Source organism: Anser cygnoides, chromosome 2 (genome assembly GCF_040182565.1).
Source record: "Anser cygnoides isolate HZ-2024a breed goose chromosome 2, Taihu_goose_T2T_genome, whole genome shotgun sequence".
Classification (NCBI taxonomy): Eukaryota; Metazoa; Chordata; class Aves; order Anseriformes; family Anatidae; genus Anser; species Anser cygnoides.
The window spans coordinates 109,289,565-109,314,550 of record NC_089874.1 but is presented as its reverse complement, the minus strand read 5'-3'; the positions used below and the strand labels follow the sequence as shown (position 1 = coordinate 109,314,550).

Sequence of the window (24,986 nt, the reverse complement as noted above, 5' to 3'; positions counted from 1 at the left end):
ATTCACCTTAAAAAACATCCACGACCCAAAAACAACTCAATTGCCTTTACACTGAGGAAAAACAGGAAGGGATTTATGTCCCCTGAACAAAATGGGAAAGTTGATGGGACTTCACTGCATATTTCTAAAATGGGAATCACGTGGCCTGGGAGAGGACCAGTTACCCCCAGTTGCTCTCTGTATGGCAGCAGGGAGAGCTCGGGACTCCTCCTGCCTGAAGAGTTCACAGCCTTCTGCCAACCCGCTGTCACTCGGCACAGCGCGCAGTCCAGCGATTTGCACCATTTCTGAACAACTATTGGAGAACTTGAGGAAAAGAAAATCTGACTAGAATATTTACCTGTGCTACAGAAGCTTTCTAACAGGATGCAGGGCTGCATTTTCAAATTTTGAGCTGATTTTGACAAAGGGGACAAGGAAAAAATAAAAATAAAAATAACATCCTGAACCAACCAACCCAAACCATCACAAACCCAACAGGCCTCAAGGCAGACAGAGATGACTCTCTATCTCAACCACTTCCACGGCCATACTCAGGAGTAAAACAGCGGGTCTTTGGGGAATAAATAACATCTTCCTATTTACTAGAGAAGAAACTGCAGAAGAATTTGTTTTTCCAAGAAAACAGAGGGGGGGGGGGGGGAGAAACCTGCCTGAGGCTGAACTGTCAGGGTATCAGTCACCCAACTAATAAATGGAAGTGTTCTGCTACAGCACATCACAGATAAGCTGCCACAGCCGTTTCTACCTCCTCAGGAAAATAAGCCTCTCGCACTTCAGGTTCCACAGGCTGGAGGGAAGGTGATATAAGCACGTTGCTCCTGGAAGACACAGAAGTAGGTACTGCATCAGTCATTTTAAATGAGAGGAAAGAAAAGCAGCCAAAGGACTGAACACAGATTAAGGAGAGCTGGGACTTCCACCTCAATCCAGACTTCCAGGAAACTGTATGTTTGGATTCGCTCCAGCAATCCAGAGGTGCCATTTCACACTGGAGCGGCAGGTTCCCAAGAGAAATGGGGACTCTTGAAAGAGAATCTAGCAAAACCTCAATTACACACCAAAGTGCATCCATGCCATCTCAAACTACAGATCCCTTCACAAGCATCATGCAATCCCTTTTCCCCACCACAGTCATCAAAGTGTAGAGTACCAGAAGAAAAAAAGGACACAAATTTCAAATTTATTCTTTTAATGTCTTAAAAAGGTCACAAGATTGCTTTCAATCTTATTAATAAATTTTATTTGGACAAGTAGAGAACAACTTGTATCACAACAGCTTTAAACAACATGATTAAAGACTGCAGCACTCCAAGGAGGCCCACAGATATGTACAGTAAATGAAGAAAAACGTTGCACCTCAGAGCTGATCATGATCAAGTTAAAAATACCTGACTTAAAGTATATGTGCTAATAAATTTCCTTTAGGTCATGACCAGCATGAAAATAATTAGGACACAGGTACTCAGCAAAGTTTTCTGCTAATGGGTACAGCAATATGCTGCATTTAAGGATTAAAATCAAATTCTAGTTTAGTGTTAGCACTGAGCCCTTAAGAGAAATCCAAATTTCTACTTTCCCCATTTACACACATCAAAGCTATTCCCACTTAAGGGTGTGCCCAGCTGCACACAGATCAAGTCCTTGAACGATAAAAACTTTTAGCGCTAATACTGGAGGTCTTACATCCTGGTATAAATTTGCCTTTCCAGCCATTTCAGCTATCAGTTGCTATAGAAAATACTTGCTAAGTTAACTCCTCAGGAGAAACAATGCAGGTGTCTGGAAATCACATCCTTTCTACAATGAAAATGATCTGCCAATTCAAGTTTCATTTGTTCAGGAAGACAGAAGATTTAAGGCTTCGGTGGCAAAAATAATCCTCTGAGCAGTGTTTTTCTAAAGTCAAGCTGACATAATTATGTTTACTTTTTCTTGACTTAAAATCCCTGGTATCAGGTTTAGATAACATCCACCTGTTAAGTCTGGCAAGAAAACTCTCCTTCCAAAGAGGTTGTCCTATATCAACCATTTTAGAAGCACGAGGATAGTTTGTTTCAAATTTTTTTTTTAATTATAGCAACATTCAGGAACTTTTTAATAAGTTGATGAAGCAGTGCTCATAGCATCATCTGCAATTTTGGTACTGGCAGGGTGTATGCTTGCAAAATACTTGACATCACTGTCGTCATCCATTTGAAGCGCCATAATTGTTTGCTCCACGGCCTCTTGATGAGAGTTGGCAGAATTTAGAAAATATTCTGTAAGAGAAAATGCACAAGACTTATAGGAGGAAGAGACAGCAGATACTTCAGTGCAAACCTCAGCATGTTATCATGAAGGTTCAAGATCTCATGAGACTATCGGTGCACACGTATAGTCAGATCAGAACATCACGCTTCTGAATATACCTATGAATTCACTTAAAAAGAACAACATAATCATTCCATATTTCAAAGCATAATTGCTCTTGAAGCACCAGTAGAAGCACAAGATTTCTACAGTCTATCAATAAAAGAGTGACAGATTCCATGACCAAAGGGAAAAAAAAACACACAAAACAGAAAGCAAAAGGGACTTGGGAAGAGTGTGCTTGTATTTGTGATGGAGGGAAGGTATCACAAACCCATGGCCATGCCATTCCATCTCACTGGTGGGCATGCCAAATAATTATCAAACGATACAATAAAGATAATATAAAATAAAATATATACATATAGTATAAAATAAAAGCAGAGGAAGTCCCAATATCTGATGGTTTTCATGAACCGCACAAGTTGCATAAAAGCCACACAATTACAAGCAGTTCATAGGAAGGGCAATTCAGACCTGAGGTCCCCAAACTTCTGAATTTATTTTTACATCATCTATCCACCACCCCTCGTCACGCGCACATCTTTGAGGCAGGGACTACCTGCACTATAAGCTTGCACAGTGGCAAAACAGAATGGAGTTGTATGAGCCAGGAGGGGAACACAAAAATAATGAGGACAACAACCAAAACACCAGTACTACACGATAACGGCAGGAACGGTGACAGCCTTGGCACAGTTAACAGAGGATAACAAATCACTGCACATCAGCTGATCCACGGTAACTGTCTGCATACGCTTACTCAGAGCCTCCAGCCCACACATGACAGCTAGCGATAGCCCAGTTCTCACTGGGTAGGCATCCTTTGCATTGTGCAGTATTTTAAACATTTTGCATTTTAGTTCATACCATTGCCGTATTTCCAAAAGTTTTCTGTGCTAGCAATGGCAGTCCTCGACACAGTGTATGTTTTTGAGGAAGAAAGTGACCAGAAATAAAGTATTTCAAGTGTAAACATGGCTGGTTTACAAAATGGCACAATATTTCTAATGCTATTTTCCATTGCAGTGCTTTGGAATCTGAGCACTGCTGACTCTTCTGGCATCTGCTATGCATTGAGGATCCTCTCCTAAGCACAGTCTGCAACTGAAGGCACTCCAGAGAAACTTTCTTCTCACTGCTACCATAAAATTTAAAACAAACAGCAGCCATCTCTTCTGCCCCAGCGAAAGAACAGATGCTAGATTTGTATGGAAGGATTTTTCTTCTTTATCCTTATTAGATGCTTCATAGTTCACACATACTTTCTGTACCCTGATCGCCCCTACAACCTAGCTCATTCAGGAAAAACAGTGCAAGAAAAAAAAAGGCTGACATATGAGCATGAACTCTCACTTTCCAGCGTTACAGAACAGTGGCTCTGATAACACAACAAGGTTTATGGTTTTATCTCAGCCAAGGCAGCACCCCACACCAAACAGGCTGTAAAAGCTAGTGTGACCCACATCTCACGCTGCTTCTTCTTTCCCAGCTGAGCATAGGGAAGTGAAGCAACTAAAAGATAAGCAGTCAGCCCACTGCAACTATTTCTGACCACTAACCTTTCTCTAAAAGCGTTTGCTTTAATGTTTTTGCAAGCAGGACTCGAACATTTGGAACCCTGTCAGATGCCAAGTGTAGCAAGTGTGGCAACAGATGCACGGCAAACTGGTCCATGGGCAGGCAGTCATCTTCACTGATAGTCTGGCAAGAAGACAGATGCAATTTCATTAGATTTCAGCACAGTGAAGATAAAATCCCAACACATAATCAGAGCTGACAGATCTTATTACTTTCCTAGCATGAATACAGTATGTAGTACTCACTAAGTTTTAAAATGTGGTACAAAACTTAATAGCACAAACGATGAAGCATATTAGGGCTGAGGAAATTCAGGCTTAGTTAGAGGCTCATTTTATTTTGTATGAAGTCTAGCAACTTATTTATTTTAAATTACTAACATTTGAAAGCAGGAGAAAAAAAAGTCAAAGACTTCCTGCCTTATCTTTTAACACGAATTTTGTCTTCGTTGTAACGAGGTATCATATTAAAGCAAGAACAGTTTGTCTCAATAAACATCCACTGTATCCAAACACGCTTCTCCAAATAAGCTCACCGCTCACATTTCTCCAAACGCTTCAAAGAACTGCCCTATTTAAGCAACAGTCATGCTGGCTCACAGACAGCACCTCTGCTACAGCCTCTAAATTTCACCATTTCCTTCTGCTTATTTTGCAGAGAATACTTCGGTTTTGACCAGCCTGCACTAGCTGGCTACAGAGGTGCAAGCAACTCTGAGCACTTGATTTCTGAATGATAATGCAAAAGAGTGTCCAGCTGCTGAAGCAGATTATAAAATCTCACTTCACGCCAAGTAACAAAGCAGCTTCCCAACTAAGGGATTATTTTAATGACTTTGTTTTACATTCAGTATCGGATCTGACAACCTGATGCCGATAGGCTAAGCTAAAGATGCATGCATGCTCATCTATGGGGCAATACTTAAGGATGCAGCCATCAAATCCATTTCCTTGGCAACAAGTTCACAAACATTCATGAAAAAAATGTCAATAGACAGCTTAAAGAGTTCCAGGTGCTTATCCCCCCATAATTCCCATTAAAATAATAATCATATTATTATTATTATTAATGTATTAAAAATAATTCCTCCTCCAATAAAAAAATCAAAGGCATTTCACCTGGCAGATGAAGACAAAAGTTTGCCGACCAGACCATTTGCGGCATCTACAGAACTTTTCAACAAGTTCATTCATGAGGTCTACCACAAAGGTTGATGTTGAAGCCATGTACAACTTCTTTACCATTTCACTAACCTAGAAGAAATGGGAACAAAAAAAACATATTTATTTCTGACCACCAACTCTCAGAAGTCTGAAATCCTGAATTTCCTTAGGTTACTTTACCAGCTTGTAAGAAATCCAACGGACAGAAGACACTTTATCTGCACAGAGGCTGAAAGCGATAGGTCGCAAGTAGTCATAGATGTCTCTGGCACTGTACAGATCTAGAAGCAAGATCAGCTGTCTGCAAGATGGAAGAACCACCAGACAGGGAATATTAGAATAATGAAAACAGCATCTTTAACTGCAAAAATGGTCGTTTATATGTTCAAGATTGAATTCAAAAGATACCCTGTAATTAGTCATTACAATGTGCTCATTTCATCATTCCTACTCGAGAACACTACTGTAATAAACACTGTAAACACATTCATGTTCCATAAAGCAAACTGTGGGATCCTAAGAAACTTCAGGCTGGACAGAACCTCAAGAAGTTCCTGGTGACCTGCCACAAACTCCAGAATATTTCCAAGATGATGGCAAACAGCCCTGCTATGACATGGGCCAGCTCCTTCAGCACCCTCAGTTGCAGCCCCTCTAGACATGGATGGATGTGGGCTGAGTTCTTTCAAGCAACCCCTCAGCTGACCACTAAAAAACACTCAATCTTTCTCTAAGCAGAGGCCTGGGAAACCTTTTGAGTGAAGACTGAGGTACAGAACACAGTATCTCAGCCTTCTCTGCGTCTCCCATCACTAAACCACCCACCTTCTTCAGCCACAGCTCTGTTTTCCTTCCCTTTATTCTTTCATTGCTCACATAGCAGTAGAAACTCTCGTTGCCCGACAGCCCTTGCAAGCCTCAGCTCTAGCTGAGCTTTGGCTTTCCTAATATAATGCCACATGCCTGGGCAACGTTTCTAAATGCCTTCTTTGCACCCTGTTGCTGCCTTCACCTCCTGGATAATCTCTTTTTGCTTTCAAGCTGAGTTATGAGTTCCCTTCTTGGCCAAGCTGGGCTCTTGATAAATCGCTTTGTTTCTGTGCACCAAGACGGACCATTCTTTCATTTGAAGGATGCTCTTCTTAAAAATCTGCCAGTTTTCCTGAGCAACTTTACCCTTCAGAGTGATGCCTCCCATAGGATCCCACCTACCAGTTCCATGAAAAAGCCAAAGTCAGCTTACACGAAGTCCAAGGACAGTACTCTGCTACTTGCTTGCTCTACTCCCCTCAAGATCTTGGTCTCCTCTGCATCCTGGTCATGAACTCAGCATACTCAGACTCAGCAACTTGAAGTCAAAATGCTAGAACACTTCTATTGACTTCAACAGGAATCTAACGTGACCTTTTTTTGGCAGCTTTTTTTAAACAGAATGCTAATGTTTTCAACAGATGGTGATAGGAAAGAAATTCAAGTTCCCACTTTAAGTGATATACAACTACTAGGAATTTTTAAGCAAAGGGAACAAGTGGAGCAGGATAGAGACAACCCATTAAAATTAATGGAAGAATGTCACTTTAAGACATTTGTTTTATGGCTGTAAAATTTGTAAATACCCACAACAATAAAAACAAGCACCCAGAAAACCACATACTCAGCCAGCTCTGCACGGAAACGCCAGTTCCTGCTGTTATCAGTCACTAGGAATTCCTGGAGCTGATAAAGATATTCTCGTCTTTTGTCGAGATGAAGAAGCTGTAACAGTAAACGTAAGTTTATGTAGAGAAACGCAGCTTATGAATGACCAGGAGCAAGAGCTTTAAAATACAAGTAATGAAACACTTGTTATGATTCAAAATAATTAATCTTTAGCAATAGTGTTGCTTTTCTGGGCTAAGCTCTATCATGCTTAAGTCAATAAAACTGCATGGGACATTATGAAAGCAAAATCTGATCTTGTCTCTACTTGTACTCTAGGAAGCAAAAAGGGTAAATGGTGAAGTAGCGATTTTTAAAGGTTTTACGATTCATCTATGTCAGTTCCAAAAATGAGGCAGTTACAGAAAAGTTCGAGAGTTAAGTTGCTGCAGAGAGATTACAGTTACCAAAAAGAAATTTAAGAGTCCGCTGGCACCTGTACATTGAATAAACAGAGAAAAGAATGCAGACGATTTGTGATGCGGATGCTAAATACACCCTAGCATTCAACAGATACCTGACTGGATTCCCATCAAGAGTTACACTGGTGTTATGTTAAACAGCAAGCACACAAAAGGAAATGAAGCAAAAATACATTTTTTCATTGGACCAAAGATGAACACAGATGTACCTTCAGAAAGTCATGCAAGTGTTTAAGCACACCTATCCTGACTTCATCTAGGTCTTTTAAAAAGCCATTGAATACAGGAACTAAATCTCCAGCTGTAAGTTGGTCTCCAAGGATGACGGCAAGTTCATGGATAGAAAATGCTAGCGTCCGCCGAACTTTCCACTGAAATAAATAAATGAATAAATTGATGAATAAACAAAATTTTCATCAATGGATCATCTGAGATGTTCTATTTTAACCTGAGCGTCAGTATCTCTGCTGGACTTCAAGAGAGGTAGAGTACTTACAAATCCAAGACAAATGATAGTCTCATTTCTTGCACCTGAGTATCTAGAAATTCTTTGTCTCAAATCTTTTTGCTTAAATCAGTCCCGTACTACTATTCTTTCACTCACATAACTTACAAAACAGAACAAAAAATATATCCCACAATACTTCAGCTGGCATCTTTTAGCTTCCTTAATAGGTAAAGATTCACCCACAGAGAGCACCCAGAAGTCCAAGGACCAGTAAGTAGAGCTTTCACTCAACTTCAATTGAGTAGGCACTGTTTTAATTTTTAAAAGCATCTAGTTATGCCACTAAGTAACATCTCTTCTTTAGCACCTTCCAATTATTATGGTACTATTCTTTTACCTGGATTTGGTGATTCAGTCTTAACTCAGATTAGAGTGCCGATGAAACTGAACAGTTTTGAAAATAGTGGAATTTATTTTTATGTATGTTTTAAATTTATTAGCTGGTTGTTTTTAAAGGCTGCAGAACAGTTTGGAAAATATGAGCAATAGCCACGTATAAAATTACTCACTACGTATCACCGAGAATTGCTGCTCTAACATAGCAAGCAGCGAGTTCAAGAGAGGTGAAGTAGTCTGAGAATGCCTCAAAGAAAGAGAGCATCTCCAAAAAAGGAAGGAATGGAAGACTGGAAACCAACTGCAAAAGAACAGTAAAATGCACAAAGCCACCTCCTCACCACCTGACAACAAGGAAAATGCTGCTATTTCCAGCGTTTGTTTTTAAACCAGCAATGCTGCATTGTGATAGTGATGTTATCCCCTTATGACTAACTGGATGCAGCATCAAAAGGCCACCAGATCCTGGTGTGAGGCTGACTCACTGAGCTCCAGACATGCCTGCACGGGCACATGTCTGCTCACACACAGCAGCACAGCCCAGATTCTCAGACCTATGAGAATCACAAGCACTGCCGTGAGATCTCTAGCAAGCAGAAGAGATCAGAAACCTTTCCTCGCATTTCCAACAGAGATCCATCTCCACAAATGCGCTCAAACTGCCCCATTTCCTTACTGCCCGAGCACCACACACTCCCAGTTAAACTTTAGCTCATTATATGAATACCTAACATTAGCAATGGGCAGCTCCACATAAAAAGCAAAGCAATCGACACACAGTAAACAAGAGAAATGATCCTAAAAGTTCACATTATGCTTTTTTCAGAGCTTCTTGAGCTTACCTGCATGTCAGAAGCCAGAGTCTCATAGGTATCTTTCAAGCAGTGCCAATTCTGTCTGCCTAATGTAAGTGCCACGCCTGGCAGGCTGTAGGCACAGTGTTTGGCGATCTCAGTATCAACTGTTTGTGCGCGAGACGGATCGGTCATTGATAAATACTGATCCAGCAAGGCCTGAGGTACAACATCCTGCCGCAAGAAAAGGGTAGAGAGTTAGTATCATTTTCAATACAACCTCAAATGTTGATTAAAATTCCAGGGAACACCATCAGAAGAACATTTTTTCCACAACTGTAGAGAATTATTTAACTAAAGTCTCTTAGTAAGAATGCAGAAGTTTTATGTTTCGTACAGAGTTCCACCAAAAAAGTTCCAAAGAAATGATGACATGTCTGGGGGCTATCAGAAAATATACAGACCGACATAACAGATGTGTGGTGGGTGGATCACTGTCTACTTAGGCAAAGCAGGAGATTGAAGAGACTACATTTTACCTTTCCACAAACATTCGGTCTCTCAGGCTGTGCAAATTGCCTATTTTAACTCATCCATAAAATGAGCAGAAGAGCAAATGACAAGATGTGTTTCAAAAACTGTTTTGCCATTCCTCTCAAAAGCTTGTCTTTTGGGGGAGAGGAGAGAAGAAACCCAAATTAAAGCACTACGGTTGGGAGGAAGTAGGGGACAGAGTATATATCGGGTGTTTAGTATTGCCTCCCTAAATAGTCACCACAAAGGAAAGGGCTTCTCCAGAGGCAGAGAACTCTGGTGAAGACCCATCTTTCTCTCCACTGAGAAATTAAAGCATCTGAAACAAACTTTTGTGAAAGCCTCTTTGTGTTGACTTCACCACCATCTTTGCTTCAGCTGTTGTCACTTCATCTCAGGCACTGACTCTGCCCAAGAGCATTCCCCTGACACGCAGCTGCTGAATGCCTCAGCTCACAGAAGCAGCCAGAGCCACTGAGGCTCCCACTCAAAGAGTCACGGTGTGCAGGGTGGCATACATTATGCCGAACTACAGAACAGCAAAAATTCCTTCAGAAAAAATGACAGAGACAGCTTGAGTTTAATGAAACGCTTTCACACCTTTTCTTCAAAAAGCTGTCATGGGGTGAGGGTGGTTCCACTCAAAACATTTAACAAAAAAAAACCTGTTTCCTCAATAACCTGACTTCCATTACAGAATAGCTTTCATAGAAAATTAAACCCAACGAAACCAGAACCTGGAAGTCTATGATAGTTGTTCTTGCATCAAAAACTACCGTCATCTCTTATACATAATTAAAACAGAAGCAACTGCCAAATTAAGCCATTATCTCTGGAAACACTGAGTATTTTAAAATTACTTATTTAAGAGGTTTGCCATATTTTATAGAAATTACATACAAAATGACTTAATGAGACTGACTGCATGAGACTGACAGCATAAAAGAAATCTCCGTATTTATTTAAAAATCCCACTTCTCTGATATATGTAGGAAAAACTGAAATCACTGTCACTTACCTGGACTTTGGATTTTCTTTCTTCTTCAGGGCTGAAACTACTGTTGGTGCTCAAATCCGAATCATTATGGATATAGTGAAGTGTGGAATCCATATTCTATTAAAAATAGACAAAAACACAAAATACATTCAAGTATTAAAACAAAACCATCAACATCAGGCATTGCTACCCTCACCTCAGGGTCTTTTTCTTAGATTAAAGAAATACATGTTTTAATATCAAATACAATTTTGATGCAGCCTGAAATCTAAAGGCTTATTAGATAAATCTTTCTGCTTTACATTTCAAACAAAGGCTCCTCTTAATCTGCTCCATTTGGGTTCTTAAGGAACGAAAATCACAGGAGAGGAGTACCTTTGAAAGTGCATTAAGGAAAACGTAAATAACATGTGGGTCACATCGCTTCTTCCCCGAAGGGAAAACGAGAAAACATCTGTAGTGGATTTTGCTGGATTTGGTGCTTTGCATTTGTGCTAGGAAAAGGTCAAAATAAAGCCACTCTTACACATAAGAGTGGAAACTGATGAGGCTAATGCTGTTGCTCCTTTCCGAGAGGTGATTACTCTATAATCATCTCTACAGATGAGCTTCACCTTATAATGCAGTGCCCTAGTGGACAATGGCTGTTGGCACCAGTCTTCGAACCCCTCAGCAGCTTTTTTTTTTAAGCAAATCGTTTTTTTTTTTTGGCAATCATTCAAGCATCCTGGGGTACATATCTGGGCCTTGAAGATAAGGACAAAGACTCCGAGTCTGTTTCAGAACTCGAGCAAGAAGCAAAGGTTTGCTGTGCTACGATCAGCTGTGTTGCTGAGGGGATGCGATGTCACTGTCTGTATCAGGGGAGCCCTCCAAGTGCAATGAACTTTGCATCATCAGCTTGTGAATTTCAAGAAGTACGCGATGAATATTTGAAAAGCAGATCAGGCTGCCGTCTGGTAGAACAGGACAAAGACCTTTTTGCCAGGTATGATCCAAAGTATCTATAAACACTGCAGGGTGAGCTCTCAGGGGTCAATATAAGCTCCAAAAGCATGCCTACTCTGCGAGCTGTTCAGATCAGTTTGACAACGAGAATTTTCAAGCCAAGTACTATAAGCATCTTCAAAAAAGCATCCAGGATACCATCTGCCTTCCTGGGTTTGACTTCAGACACTTGCTTTTTCCTCATCCCTGACCTGCTTTCATCCAAGCACTGGGTTGCAGTTTTAGTCACCGAGGTACAGCTACAGGTGAGAAAGGGCAGGCAGGACCGCGGGGCAATTGCACATTGGTGGCACTGCAGTCCCAGGCTCCCTTCTGGCTTATCAAGCAGCATGAAGGTGTCAAAGAGCCACGGGAAGAAGAGATCTGCAAGTGACTCAGTAACTAAATGTGTCCATCAGCACACAACTCACACTGCAGAATCTCCAGAGGCTCTGAAAAACAACTCTACAGGATTCTAGTTTGCCAATCAACTCTTCACTCCTTTGTCTATTTGGCTTCTTTTTCAGAAATCTACAAGAGATCATTTTCAGCATTACCTCTAAGCAGTACCTCTATTCCTGCAAGTGCAATTTAGCCTGTATTTCTTCCATGTTATGTGCACACACTGAATTGAGCGGCGCAGAGAGCCAGGACGTGAGAATTTAGCAGGGTTTAGTCTTAAACTTACTGCATACCAAACTGGTGAGCGACCACCTCCGAGATGCAGAGTATGCATAGTGGCCTTACAAGCCCCTTACCCGAGATTTCCTTCACCTGCAGCAGAACCAGAGCTCTGTGGCTGTCCCAGGACCCCCGCTCTGTGCCACGGGTTGCACACCAAGCCCACAGCACCACGACAAGCACTGCTGGTGCCTCCTGACAGTCAGGGCAGGTGGCCGACACACAGAGAGAAGGGGCCAGTCTCAGGGGTCCAGACTGCAGCCCCCAGTCTCCTCCTGGCACCCACCCTCTTCTTAGAGGGTGGTACTTGAGCCTGACAGAGATGGGCTGATTTTACTCGAGTTTCCTATCTCTTTATTCTACTCCTCTTGCTCCCTCTCCCTTCAACCAAAAAGAGGGGACTCCCACACTCATCTGCTTTGAAACCTTATAGAGAGCAGACAACCTAAAGAAAACCAAAATGGCTGTCCTCAAGAAAAAAAAAAAATCAAACAAGGAACCTCACGCCCAACAAACAAGCTACATCTATGTTCCAAAGCCTCATCTGTTCTCTTCATTATACCTTTTTTTTTTTCCTATTTAAAAAGAGAATCTCTAACATCTAGCCTTAGCTCACTCAGGAGCCTATACAGCTGTAGGAGGACAAGCAGTTTGATTTTGCTTTGTGTGCAGAACTGTGAAGGCTGCTTTCAAATATAGAATACTGTAGCCTGATTTTTCTAAAGCTTCCAGTTCAGTTCCCCTACCGATTCTTCGCTACACTGAGACCTAAAACAAAATAAAAATCAAAACAAAACAACAACAAAAAGACCTCAACCACCTGCGAAAATCAGAGCTCTCTTCACTGCCAGAGGCAACAGGCCACTCGCCCAACAGATCACAGCTTGATGCCCAAATTCTAGGTCACCTCTATGACATCCTTTCACTTGTAAAATGAGCATTTGGTTCAGTGCCAGAAACAAACAAGGAACTGGCAGATTAAGAGCATCCTTTTAAAGAGCAAAATTGAAGCATGTGAAAACAATGTGCACCAAAAATGTGACACGTTCTTATGCTTTCTGTCAGCATCCTATTCTGTAAAGAAATAAAACATAAGAACAGGTCCCTCTGAACAAAGACTACCCTCATTATTCCCCAAAATCAGGACAGAGGATTCATTCACGCTATCCTTTTACAGGTTAACATTTTAAAAATGACTACAAAGGATGCTATGATAAAGAAACATATCGAGCAGGACATCAGGATTTGGGGTGTGTGCGCTTTTTGTTTAAAAAAAGAACACATTTGTAGTGTTACATTATGACTGTGTCTACAGAGCAGTATGCAAACAAACACAACATTCCTCCACTCACCAAATGTTTTTGGGCTCTATGGTCCAACAGCTTAGATGAATCGTTAATTGTCATCTAGAAACACTGCTCTAATTAAAGAGGGCTGAAAGCCTGCACTGGACTGACGTCAGCTCCTGGACTTCTCACGGACACTTATCAAAAATGTCATCTGAAAATGCCATTTACGCAACACGGTTCAACAAATCACTTGTAGATAATGGAAATTGTATTTGGGAACCATTGCTTTCTATGTAATTATAACTTGCAGTGACCAGTTGTTTTTGACGTAGTGTTTTTGACACTGTAGGTAACAGAAAATTAGGAGTACTAGTATCAAATACCACAGACTTCAGTAGGGCAGGGGACAGTGGCAAAATGGTGAAGAAAGAGGTGCAAAAGCAACCCAAAAAACCTTCAGAACATTACTAGTTGCTAGAATACAGTTTCTCTTTCCACCATCCACACATCATCTTAGATTTCAGGTCCTGAACTTCTCTCATGCAAACCAGTAAACTACCATAAAACACTTCTCCAAGGATCATGGAAGCAACCTACCTCTTCCTGCACACCATAAAAAAAGAGGGAGCGAGGGAGGGTACTGCAGTAGGTAGATTCACTTACTGTCAAGCAGGACTCTGTTTTAAGCAAGACAGTTGCACAGTAATAAACTGCAGTAGCATTAAAACGTTTTAAAATATGATAGTCACAACAAAGATTTTAATGGAAACAATTTCAAGAATTTATCTGGATAAACACAAACCCAGCAAAAATAAGAATACCCCAAACAACTCATTTTATTTTAGTAGCTAGTGTTTCGATACCAGCCAACAAAACCAAACGTCATGCTAGCCAAAGTAGGAAGCATTTGACTGCAATTACTGCACAAATACAGAATACAGCTCTATTACTGAAGCCCTGGAAATCTGAATGGAAAAAAAAAAGAGCACAAAGCACGCATCTTACCTCAACAGTGTCACCAATTAAAGGCACGATATCACCCAGTATAGGTTTAAAGTTTTGTTGGTCATTGATGGTTAGCTCAGTCTGTGAGTCTGTTCCCTTGCCGGTGCTGGCCATCGTCTCTTCCTGAGGATCCAAACTGGATGCTCTGAGTGCAGCAGACAACACCTCCACTTGTGCTGCAGCATAGGAAAGAGGAAAACGTGAGGGACTGAGCTGCAATCAACTTTTAGCAAGGCCACAAACCAACTTTTAGACATTGACTAATAAATTGAAGAAAGGCTGAAGAGCTACGTAGACAACAAATTCAAGATCCTTGACCGACAGTAAGCCCTGCACTGCGGACACATAACATAAAAGACGAAGTAGATAAATGCTCCACTCTTTCCCTAGGGACAACAATACAGTTCTGTAAAATTTTGTCTCTAACGCAAAAAAATAAAATAAAAATGAAAACAAAACCCAACCAACCAAACAAAAACCACAGGAGTAAAAAACTGCTGTTGTGGCAGGACCAGTAAGAACCTCAGTCCGTATTAAAGGTGCAGTCTCTGGGACAGAACAGCACGCAAATACCAACATACGTGTAGGGTCTTTTGTGGGAACTGGGGATAAGAGAGGGAAAGGAAAAGTAATTAAAATAAAGGTTGAGAACAGGTTATTCATACTGAAAGGGGCTGCAGATTTCAGTTCTAAGAGACCGTCTCTTTCTCTCTCTCTGACCATTAAATTCTCGAGTTCTGATAGCAACACCAGCGGGATCTATGTAGGAAGGCCCTAGACCCCAGAAACTGCACAGGACACTTTATACTCCTTGCACCCTCCACACAAGTAAGGAAGGCCGCACTGTTTGATGTCCTCTCATCAAAAGGATGCGTTAGCACTTCATGCTCTGCCATCCACTCTTTTGAAAGAGATCCAGCAGTTCTGGGACTCTTCTGCTTTCCAACCCTCTGCTTCCTGCTAATTAAAAAATAAAATAAAAAAACCCACTACTTCGGTTGAGCAATGTTCCTTGGGTATAGCCTGACTGAAGCAGATCGGTATCACGAGCAACCTTCCCTGCAAGCAGCACAGAATTCAGTGCAGATTGATTTACCCTGCCTTCTTTCCTCCCCCTCCTGAGCCATTACATTTACCCAGCCGTCCAGAAGCTCTGCTCAGCAGACAAATGGCTTTTCTAAGGTTTCTTGAAGGCTATGCTCATTCCCAGATTAAATGACAAACCACACGCTTGTGTCCAATCTCACTTTGCCGTACCAAGTTACAGAATCTCTTCCTCTAGTTTTTTGATAGTTACCGACAAGCATTAGACAAAAAGTTGGACTCATTTGTAGATAGAAGGTATTTCTTCTATGCAATATAGCCATTACAAGAAGCAAAACTGGAACTTAACACAATCTCAGCTAGGAAAAATTGTAAAACACTCCGCTGGTTGACTGGTTTCTAGGTGAGGTCTGATAAGCAGAAGTGAAGATGATTCTTTTCAATATGCGATGCCAGCTCCAGAGCTGTGTCAAACCTCTAAAATAACTGAAACATTTTCTTGCTGTACAATTACTGTTATTCACCTCAACATGAAAAACCTACTGCAAATTAGACGCTTAGAAAACGAAGCCAACATCATAGTAATAATTCCACCAAAAAAAGAAACTGCTTCCTAACATAGTAAGGCGCCTTTTATGTATAATCACAGTATAGCATTAGGAATTTCACAGTAAAAGTCTTAAGATTAACAAAAGCTTGCTACAACTTCTCTATTCAAGTGTTACTTCACTGACAATAATCCTCAGAACCTCAGGGTCCATGAGAAAGTATGGTATCAAGGTTAGTAAATTTCTCCAAAACAAATCAAACAAGAAAAAAGACACCCCCACCCCCCCCCGAAAGCAAAACCCCCAAACCCACCAACCAAAACCCATGCAAAATAGGTGGACATTTCAGAGCCTCTGCTAAGACAAGATATGCCAGTCAGATTTCTGGTTTATTCTCATTTAGAGAAATCAAACAAGAAAATTAAATGGAATTTAACACATCAAGGAGACGTCTTTCATTAAAGAAGTCTTCATGACAAACAACTTCAAGAAAAATAGAAGTACCCTCCTCTCATTTTCAGTCAAAAGTCAAGAAAGCCTTAGCTTAACTAGACACCACAAACTGCTTAAACCCTGAATATGTATTTACTAAAAAATTCACACAAAGCTTAATGGGACAAAGGCCATGCATACCCTGGTATCCTCTGCCTGCCGTAGGGGAGACAGGATTCAAACGTGTGTTGTCTCAGCTTCTTGTCAACTCTACAGTCCCAAGACACAGGGATGAAGCCCAGGAGAGGCCAAACTCCCAAGGATTTCATAATTACCAAGTGCCTTCCTATTTTTCTGAATGCTCCTCCATAGGTCCTGTCACCCAGGGCAACTCCAATGCTGTTAATTCACTAGAAGGTGAATTACCTAAAATCCATAAACATCTTAAGGTCCTAGCGAAAAAAAGCCAAATCCACATAAGACTAGGAAATGGTGGAGTGCTTGGTAAAGCAGGAAGAGAAACGGAGAGTGCCTGTGTATGTGCGTATGTGTGCGTAGCTCTAGGTGGCTGCCTTGAAGATCCTGACACTCCAGAGTGTCCTGATGAGCTGTCTTCACTGCTGAGGCATGTCCCCTTGCCATGCCATCACATACCCTTCTAACTGTAGGGGCTGCTTCTCCTCCCCTTCTTTCACAAAGATCTTTCCTACAGCTATAAGACAGGCAACATTACCAGAAGTCCATTAAAAGTACAAGCAAAAAGATAAGGCTCCCTTCTGATGCAGGATGCGCGTGCCTTGGAGCTCTTGGGAAGCAAGGTTTCGGGAGGGAGAGTGGACAGAAACCTGCTAGTTGTGAAAGATAAAATTAAAAAGTAAAAATTTAAGTTTAGAGGTCAGCTTTCTGCAAAACACAGGATGGATGTATTGGATGTATTGCACTGGTAAGACAGTCAGTGTTCACTGGAACTTAAACCATCCTCTAATTAATTCTTTCTTCCTCTGACTTCAGGTTCAGGTATTTTTTTTTTTTTAGCAAGAAATGATTTACTCTTGGTTACTGTAGCCACATCCTAAAATAACTGGCACAACCTTTAAATTCAAAAATACTTTTTACCTGGCCTTATTACACTCTCTGGTCCTCAGGAGTTTCTGCCCTTTCAATATACCATATTGCTGTTTTCCATTTCTCCTGATGTTTCACTAGAAGACACGAATATTTCTAAGTGGCACTCTCCCTTCCCTCTTCTGAAGGATCTTCCTTGCATTCACTTCTCACTTAGAGGCAAAAGCTACAGGCAACATTAGTGGGGACAGCAATGCAAGTCACTAAGGAAACACACCCTATAGCATCCAAGCAACAGGGACTCTGAGTTGAAGAGGAGAATTATTAGAGAGAATTATTATTTTAATAAATGTTAAAATAAGAGGAGCTGCTTCTCCCCTTCTCCCCACCTACCCTTCCATTAACAACCATTTTACACCGTCACTGTAGGCACAGCTAGTAGCCTACCCTATATACATAGTTTTTATACAGTGGGGTTGATAGACAACACATTTGAGCTCGTTTTTTTCCATCTTCAGTCTCCATTTGCCAAAGCAGCCTGGAGCTGGCATAAGCCACAGTTAGCCCCAGTAACCCGCAAGCCAAGCTCTCCAGCTTCCCCCAAATAATTAGAAAAGCTGACATTGCATCGTTTAACACTTCCAGAACATGAAGAGATAAATAAAGCTCAAGATAGTGTCTCAGGAAAGAGAAATAAGGAGATAAAAGTACATAGGGGAAGAAAAGCAACTTCTGAAGTAAGTGAAGACAGCAGCAGCCTCAGAGAGCTGGAAAAATGTGACCTGAATAAAGCCCCTGTGATAATTTTAAAAGAGCTGACATACTCCAGAGGAACGTGCAGGTTTCCATCTCCCAGTTTCTAAGACCCTCCGGATGTGTGGCCAGTTGACTGGAAAGGCCGTATTAAGAGGAGTTTCTTATCACTGCTTAACTTTGCACAGCCTGGGTAGCTCTCAAATGTAGGGTAGCAGAGGCAGGCTGCCTTTATCTTGGTTGCTGCCTGCTCAACAACCTATTGCAAAGATTTATCACTTTGTCAACAGGCTAGTTCTGGAAAGAAAGCCTCAGGGTAAGGATTTTGGGGAGGGAGATTCAGTTAAAGCAGCTCACCCCCTTCTGACACTGAGATTATGGAAAAATAATGTGTTCAATGGCAATTGCTGGCCTCTGTTAAAAATTATATTTGCTAGAGACCTCATCATTTCCCATGCCTTGGAGCAAGGGTTTGAAGTTTGAAATGGAGACTGCTCTGATGGCAGGGAGGTGCACTGCACAAAGACAGCAAACACAATCAAGCTACAAACAAAAAAAACCACCACTGCCCACACAGAGAAAAGCACACGAGGACAAACAGTTTGTTCTGCCTACGTAAACAGAAACTCAGTGCTTGGCAGCCGGACACCTGGACTTTTGGGGTATGCACTGGACACACTGCCCTCTGGGCTGCACGAGCTGGCAGTGCCTTTCCATTCAACCGACCCTCCCCAGTGCCGTGGCACCCCCAGGTACCCCTAGGATAGGAACCAGGTTGTCCTGTTCTCAGTCCTTCGCCCATAAAGGTGCAAGCAGGTGAGAAAAGCAGCACCTCTACACAACGTACAGGGGCGAGGAGAGACGTGAAGTAGAGGGGAACGTGGAAATGGAAAGAAAAGGAAATGAGAACAAAAAAAAAAAAGGAAGCAGGAGGGGAAATGTGTATGGAGGAGGGATCCAAGTACAAACGTACAGTGGCTGGGTATGCAGGGCAAAGCACAGAAAGAAAAAGAAATATACCTGTACTCCTCTGACTCAGGAAGAATCCCTACCCGTGGAACTCCAGACCAAATCTCCACACCTGCCTCAGCTGCCAGGGACTGGCTCTGACACCAACCAGCAAATGGAAATCACTGACCTCTGCTGACTGCTCCCGAATGGGCACCAGCTTATCATCATCACCAGTTACTGTACAGAGACAAGTAATACAAATTCCATGTGATCTGAACAACTTTCAAAAACCCTGCCAACGATGCAGACCGACGTTGTTCCACTCAACGGAAATTCTTTTTTTATTTAGAAAATGTTCTCTGAAACCGACCATATTAATAGAAAGATGCTGAAGTTTCAGTCAAAAGCACTGAGAAGCTAAGAACAGCCAGAATTAAGGTTGTCTGAATGGCTTAACCTTACCGACACACGCATAGCATCATACACCGCGGTCCCATTCCCAAACGCTTTTGCTACCTCCTCCTCACTTCATCCTGCGCTCTCTCTTAGTGTGTTTGCCCCATTTGCCACAGAAAGCAGATGTGTACCTGCGAGAGCTCTCCAGTACTTATGGCGGGCCTCCGCTCAGCCACCACTGAGAGCACAGCGCCTCCTGTCCCCATCCCTTGGCCAAGAACACAGCAACAAAGGCAGGAGCACAGCACAGAAGCAGGAATCCAGGACTTGGGTGAAAACGAAGCAATGAAAACAAGCGCAAGAAAGAAGTCGTGAGGGAGGAAAGAGAAAATTCACTGCACGCTCAGTCTTTGCTGTCAAGAGCCAGCCCACTCACTCATAAAAAAGCAGTGGCTAGTCTCAGAGGAAAAACATACAAACCCTAAGCAACACCGGGACTGTTTGGCAAACACTTGCAGGATAAGTAATACCGAAGATGACAGTAACCTGAGAAATTAAGAAATTTTGTAATATTGCTACGAGAATAACAAATTAAGACATACTTCGGACTGAATATTTAAACCATCGGTTTGCAAAAACAGCCTTAGACAGTTAAGATAGAAGCATTCCTCCTTGTATTGCCAGAAGGAGGCAGGGGCAGAGCTCCAACCTCCTGGATCACCCCCAAAGGCAGTCCACCTCCCTCTTACCACAATATGTGGAGTGTAAGTCCCAAATCATCGGCACTAAGTCAGCTACTAACAGATGAAAGTCTGGACACCCACCACTTTATGTATGCTTTAGTGTTTCAGTGCTCATTCCATCAGTTTTGGTCTCAACTTTTTTATGCCTCAATGCACTTGTAAATTAAAATTGCAGTGTAAAATTAAAAGCAACACTACCAAGTCAAAGCAGGCATGTTGTAAAGTTCTGGCTTCTGAAGTATTTGGACGAAATTATGAGAGCACATGCAAGGGAAAGAAGTGAAACAAGCAGTTCTGCGTTGAGTGCAAGGTTTTAAAGTTGTGTTTCATGGGGCTTCAGTACACAGCCCCGCCCAAGTCAGAGGTTCTGAAGGGTCACTGAGTAATTAAGACCAAGACAAATAAACAAACCAGAATAAATGGCTCTGGTAACCCCAGTTCAAACCCTTCCTAAACTCGTGGGCACTTGGAACTCATGGTGTTGACAATCTAGTTTTCTTCCACTGAAATGCACAAGTACAGGTCAGCAGCTGTAGAGAAAGCCTCTTCACAGCCAGTCAGAAGAGCTACAAAACAAGGCTCTGAGACAAGACATGAAAACACTCGACAGAAACAACAACCCCATAACACAAAACAATTCTGGATATGCAACACGTAGCCTACATAAATCTTAATAAAAACTGTTTAAGGTATGTTTTGTAACTGGACAGAACTGTGTGAAAGTTTTAACAGTGGGCTTCACAGATGGGTTATTTAAAGACTGAGATCATCAGTAAGGCTGATTTTTTTCCTCCTTCCTTTGAAAGACCAACTGCCCAAAGCATTCTTAAAGTTTTAAAAATAAATTTAAAAAAAAATCTGCTGATTTTACAATAGATCAGCTAGAAGTAACCAAAAATGGATCTGAATAATATTCTTAGCATATCACCCAACTAACAGAATAGAAAGAAGTTCAAAGCAGTAACACTTTGTTCTAAAACATCTGGTTTTCCCCACTCCAAACTTCCCCCTCTTTTTCCTTCCTACTTTTTCTTGTATAGATGCATGCTTTCCTCTAGGGATTCTTCAGCTTCAGAATAACTTGCTTTCTTCCTTAGTGGTAGCTCTGGATTTTCTAGCTGTAACCCTCAGACTTGATGTGCCTTAGGATTTATTCAGCATATGAGTTCCAAGGAAACATATCTCCAGTAGGTACGTGTGAAACAGCCACATCGTTTTAGCCCAGGAGGCATCTCTGAGGTGATGCTGTACCAGCCAGTTAAGTTTTTAAAATGGAAGATGTGTGTTCACTTCAAAACTCATCTTGGATCAATTTTCAACTTGGCACACTTAAGCAGACAACATGAGACTGCAATAATCAAGATCTTATAGAAAAATGGATAAGGCTAATTCATTAAAAACAAAATAGGTAACTCATAAAATGAAAGCCACATTTATCATATTTTGGTATTTCAAAAAATCTTCATCTGCTTTGTTTTGCATGTGTGCTAATTATAAAATCATATCGCAATCTACAGCTTATACCACTGAACCATCCATTTGATTATACTGTCAAAACAGGCAGTTAAAATTTTATACTGCTATGTGTATTCAGTTTATGGAAGGAATTATACTACCTTTAAACATTTTTACACAAATGCAAGTTCCCTTTTGGTACATCATCACTTCTCCCACTTAAATCAAAATAGAAATGATTTCTTCAAGGACAAGGAGAAAGCAGTTCTTCTGACTTTTAAAGACAAAGTTCAAGCCCAAACTGCTAAAACAACACTTGCACATCTCCGAACACTAAAAACGCTTTGGCCTCTTTACAATACCTTTTACATCTGGATCGTCTATGTGGGGTTCCAAATTTTCTATCATTTCTTCCAGCTCTTTCCTTGTTGCCATAGGAATGTTTGGAGACACTGGCATTGTGAGTTCCTGAATTTCTCTATCGAGTATTATCTCAGAAGTCTGCTGAAGCTCAAAGTCAATATCTATTTCAGGAAGTGGAGTCCTCCAGAAATGAAAGGAGTTGTACAATTCCTGCTCTGAAAGAGAGGTTTCCTGTGAACTTAGCCCAGCCTCCCGCAGTCCTGCTGTACAGCGATGAGAACTTCGCTCGTTCTCGTCAGCCATTTCCCCACAAGGTTCTGAAGATGAAGTGCAATGAAAGGGTGACTCAGTCTGGAAATCACTTTCCCTCTGGGAGTTATTTGACACTGCATTTTGATCTTCCGTGGCATTTTCAAGTTTTCTTGCAAAACCATCATTATCAACACGTGAAGGCAGATCCTCTGTTCTGTTGTGCTCATCCTCTGCTGTGACATCTTCCACGGTTCTGATTTGTTCACTGTTGAGTGACAATGTAAACAGACTATTTAAAAAAAACTTGTTGCAAACGTTTTTTGAAAATTCATAAGAATACTATCAGCTTGTTATTTATCAAATTAGTTTTACTTACAGCATAGCAAAACAAGTCACACAATCAAAGAATGAGAATGGTTGAGATTAGAAGGGACTTCAGGAGGTCAGTTGGTCCAAGAGCCTTGCTCAAGCAGGGACACCTATACCACATTCAGAAAGATTTCGAAGATATCCAAGGAGGAAGACTCCTCAGCCTCTCTCAACAACCTGTCCCAGTGCTCAGTCATGCTCACAGCACAGAAGTGCTTCCTGATGTTCAGAGGGAACCTGGGCTCCAGTCTGTGCCCGTTGCCTCTTGTCCTGGCACTGGGCACCACAGAAAAGAGTCTGGCTTCACCATCTTTAGACCCTCCCTTCAGGTATTATATACATTAATAACATCCCCTCCTGACCCTTCTCATCTCTAAGCTAAACAGTCCCAGCTCTGTTTATCCTGTCCTGATAGGACAGATGCTCCAGTCCACCATCATCTTGGCCCTTTGCTGAACTTTCTTCAGTTGCTCAATCTCTTTTAGGTTTGTGAGAACTAAGCACAGCACTTCAGATACATCCTTACCATTGATGAGTAGACGATCCTTCCTTAACCTGCCAGCAGTATTCCTAAATGCAGCCCAGGATACCGTTAGACTTCTTTACCATAAGGGCACACTGATTCATGTTCAATTTGGTGTCCACCAGAACCCCCAGAACCTTTTCTGCTTTCCAGAGCTGCCTTCCAGCCAGGCAGCTACAGCACGTGCTGGTGCCTGGGGTTGTTCTCCATGTGCTAGACTTTGCACTTCCCCTTGCTGAACTTCACAAAGTTCCTGCCAGCCCGTTTCTCCAGCCTTTCAAGATCCCTCTGGATGGCAGCACAACCCTCTGGTGTCTCAGCTGCTCCTCCCAGTTTTATGTCACCTGCAAACTCACTGAGGATGCTCCTTGCCCAGTTATCCAGATCATTACTGAAGATGTTGAACAGAACTGGACCCAGTACACCCGAGGTACACTGCTTTTTACTCACCTCCAACTAAACCTCATGCTACTCATCACCAGTCCCTGGGCCTAGCCCTTCAGTTTTAAATCCACCTCACTCACTGCCCACCCATCCAGCTCCATAAGTCAACAACAGCTTCTCTGTGAGGATCTTATGGAAGACAACATCAAAAATCTTACTGAAGTCTACATAGACGATATCCGCTATTCCCCCCTCACCTAGCAGGTCAGTTACTTCATCATAGACAGTACACTGTAAGGTATTTGGAGGCGTCCTAAATTAATGAATAGCTCTGTATTTTTAGTAAAAAACTGAAAATTCTGGTATTCTGTTCAGTAAGATGAGAAGTTCCAGATTTTTCCAAGATTTATACAGGAAAATTAACTTTATGAAATTGCAAATCACATAGAAAAAAAATAAGGAGGAAGAATAATCTGTAGATTTAGGAAATTCTTTACCTGTTTTCCTGTGAAGAACCATGATCCTCTGGGTTTTTACCATCTTCTTCTTTAAAATACTGACCACTGCTGGATGGATTAGCAAAAGTTGATATGAAAGGCCCCAGAGACTGAAAAGCAGCTTGACGGACCTAGTGGAAATGGTCCAAGAAAAAAAAAAGTTATATAAATAGTGCTGTCCTACAAAACATAAAAGTCCACTGTTAGGAGTAGGAAGGGTCATAAGTCTATGCAGGAAAGCAACAGCAGAGGCTCTTTTCTGGAAAAGCAAGCCAGCTGTATATCTAGACTGATAGGTGAAAAATGTTAAGAAAAAACAGCGTAAAAACATTTAAATCACAGGTTAACTGTATGTTGACAGGCCCATTCCCCACAACCAAAGAAATCACAATTATTTAAATATCAGAAATGTAAATTCGAAAGCTCAGCCGACAATTTTAACGACCTGGAAGGAAAGAGTTGTGGTGTGGCAAACATACATTTCATTATCATGAATTTGACTGATGACAAGCTTAGTATTTTTTCCCTTTCTAGTTCATTATATCCTTCATTTGCTCCTCTCCTTTCTTCTACTATTTATTCTTCCCCTCTCACCAATGATCCTATCTATATCCATTTCTATTATTAGATTAATTCTGCTGGGCTACACCTTGCATGACTTTTTTTTTTTATTTTTTACACAACTTGTAAAATATCACTTTTGGCTCTTTAGAAGTAGCCTGCTCAACAACTTTAACGTTTGAAGAGTAGACCTTGAGGACAAAAAGGAGATGGCGATAGAGATCTGAGATATAAACAAACTGCATCTAGTTTTTTAGCAATGTAAAGTCACAGGTAGTTCTGTGGCTAAAAAAAAGCTGTCCT

At 41.4% G+C, this 24,986-nt stretch overlaps 1 protein-coding gene across 24 annotated transcripts in view; it reads right to left on the bottom strand.

Moving 5' to 3' along the window:
• Nucleotides 1–1,175: 1,175 nt before the first annotated feature.
• The window catches only part of PPP4R1 (protein phosphatase 4 regulatory subunit 1), a 64,417-nt gene continuing 40,606 nt past the window's right edge, over nt 1,176–24,986 (bottom strand). For all 24 annotated transcript variants that reach the window (XM_048077064.2, XM_048077066.2, XM_048077062.2 and 21 more), the window contains 11 exons: nt 24,123–24,253; nt 22,097–22,614; nt 14,348–14,523; nt 10,407–10,502; nt 8,903–9,088; nt 7,426–7,587; nt 6,751–6,851; nt 5,277–5,397; nt 5,052–5,186; nt 3,915–4,056; nt 1,176–2,261 (listed from right to left, as the gene is read on the bottom strand). In XM_048077064.2, the coding sequence (XP_047933021.1) occupies nt 2,098–2,261; nt 3,915–4,056; nt 5,052–5,186; nt 5,277–5,397; nt 6,751–6,851; nt 7,426–7,587; nt 8,903–9,088; nt 10,407–10,502; nt 14,348–14,523; nt 22,097–22,614; nt 24,123–24,253 (1,932 nt within the window). In that variant the 3' untranslated portion in view covers nt 1,176–2,097. The remainder of the gene's footprint in view (nt 2,262–3,914; nt 4,057–5,051; nt 5,187–5,276; nt 5,398–6,750; nt 6,852–7,425; nt 7,588–8,902; nt 9,089–10,406; nt 10,503–14,347; nt 14,524–22,096; nt 22,615–24,122; nt 24,254–24,986) is intronic.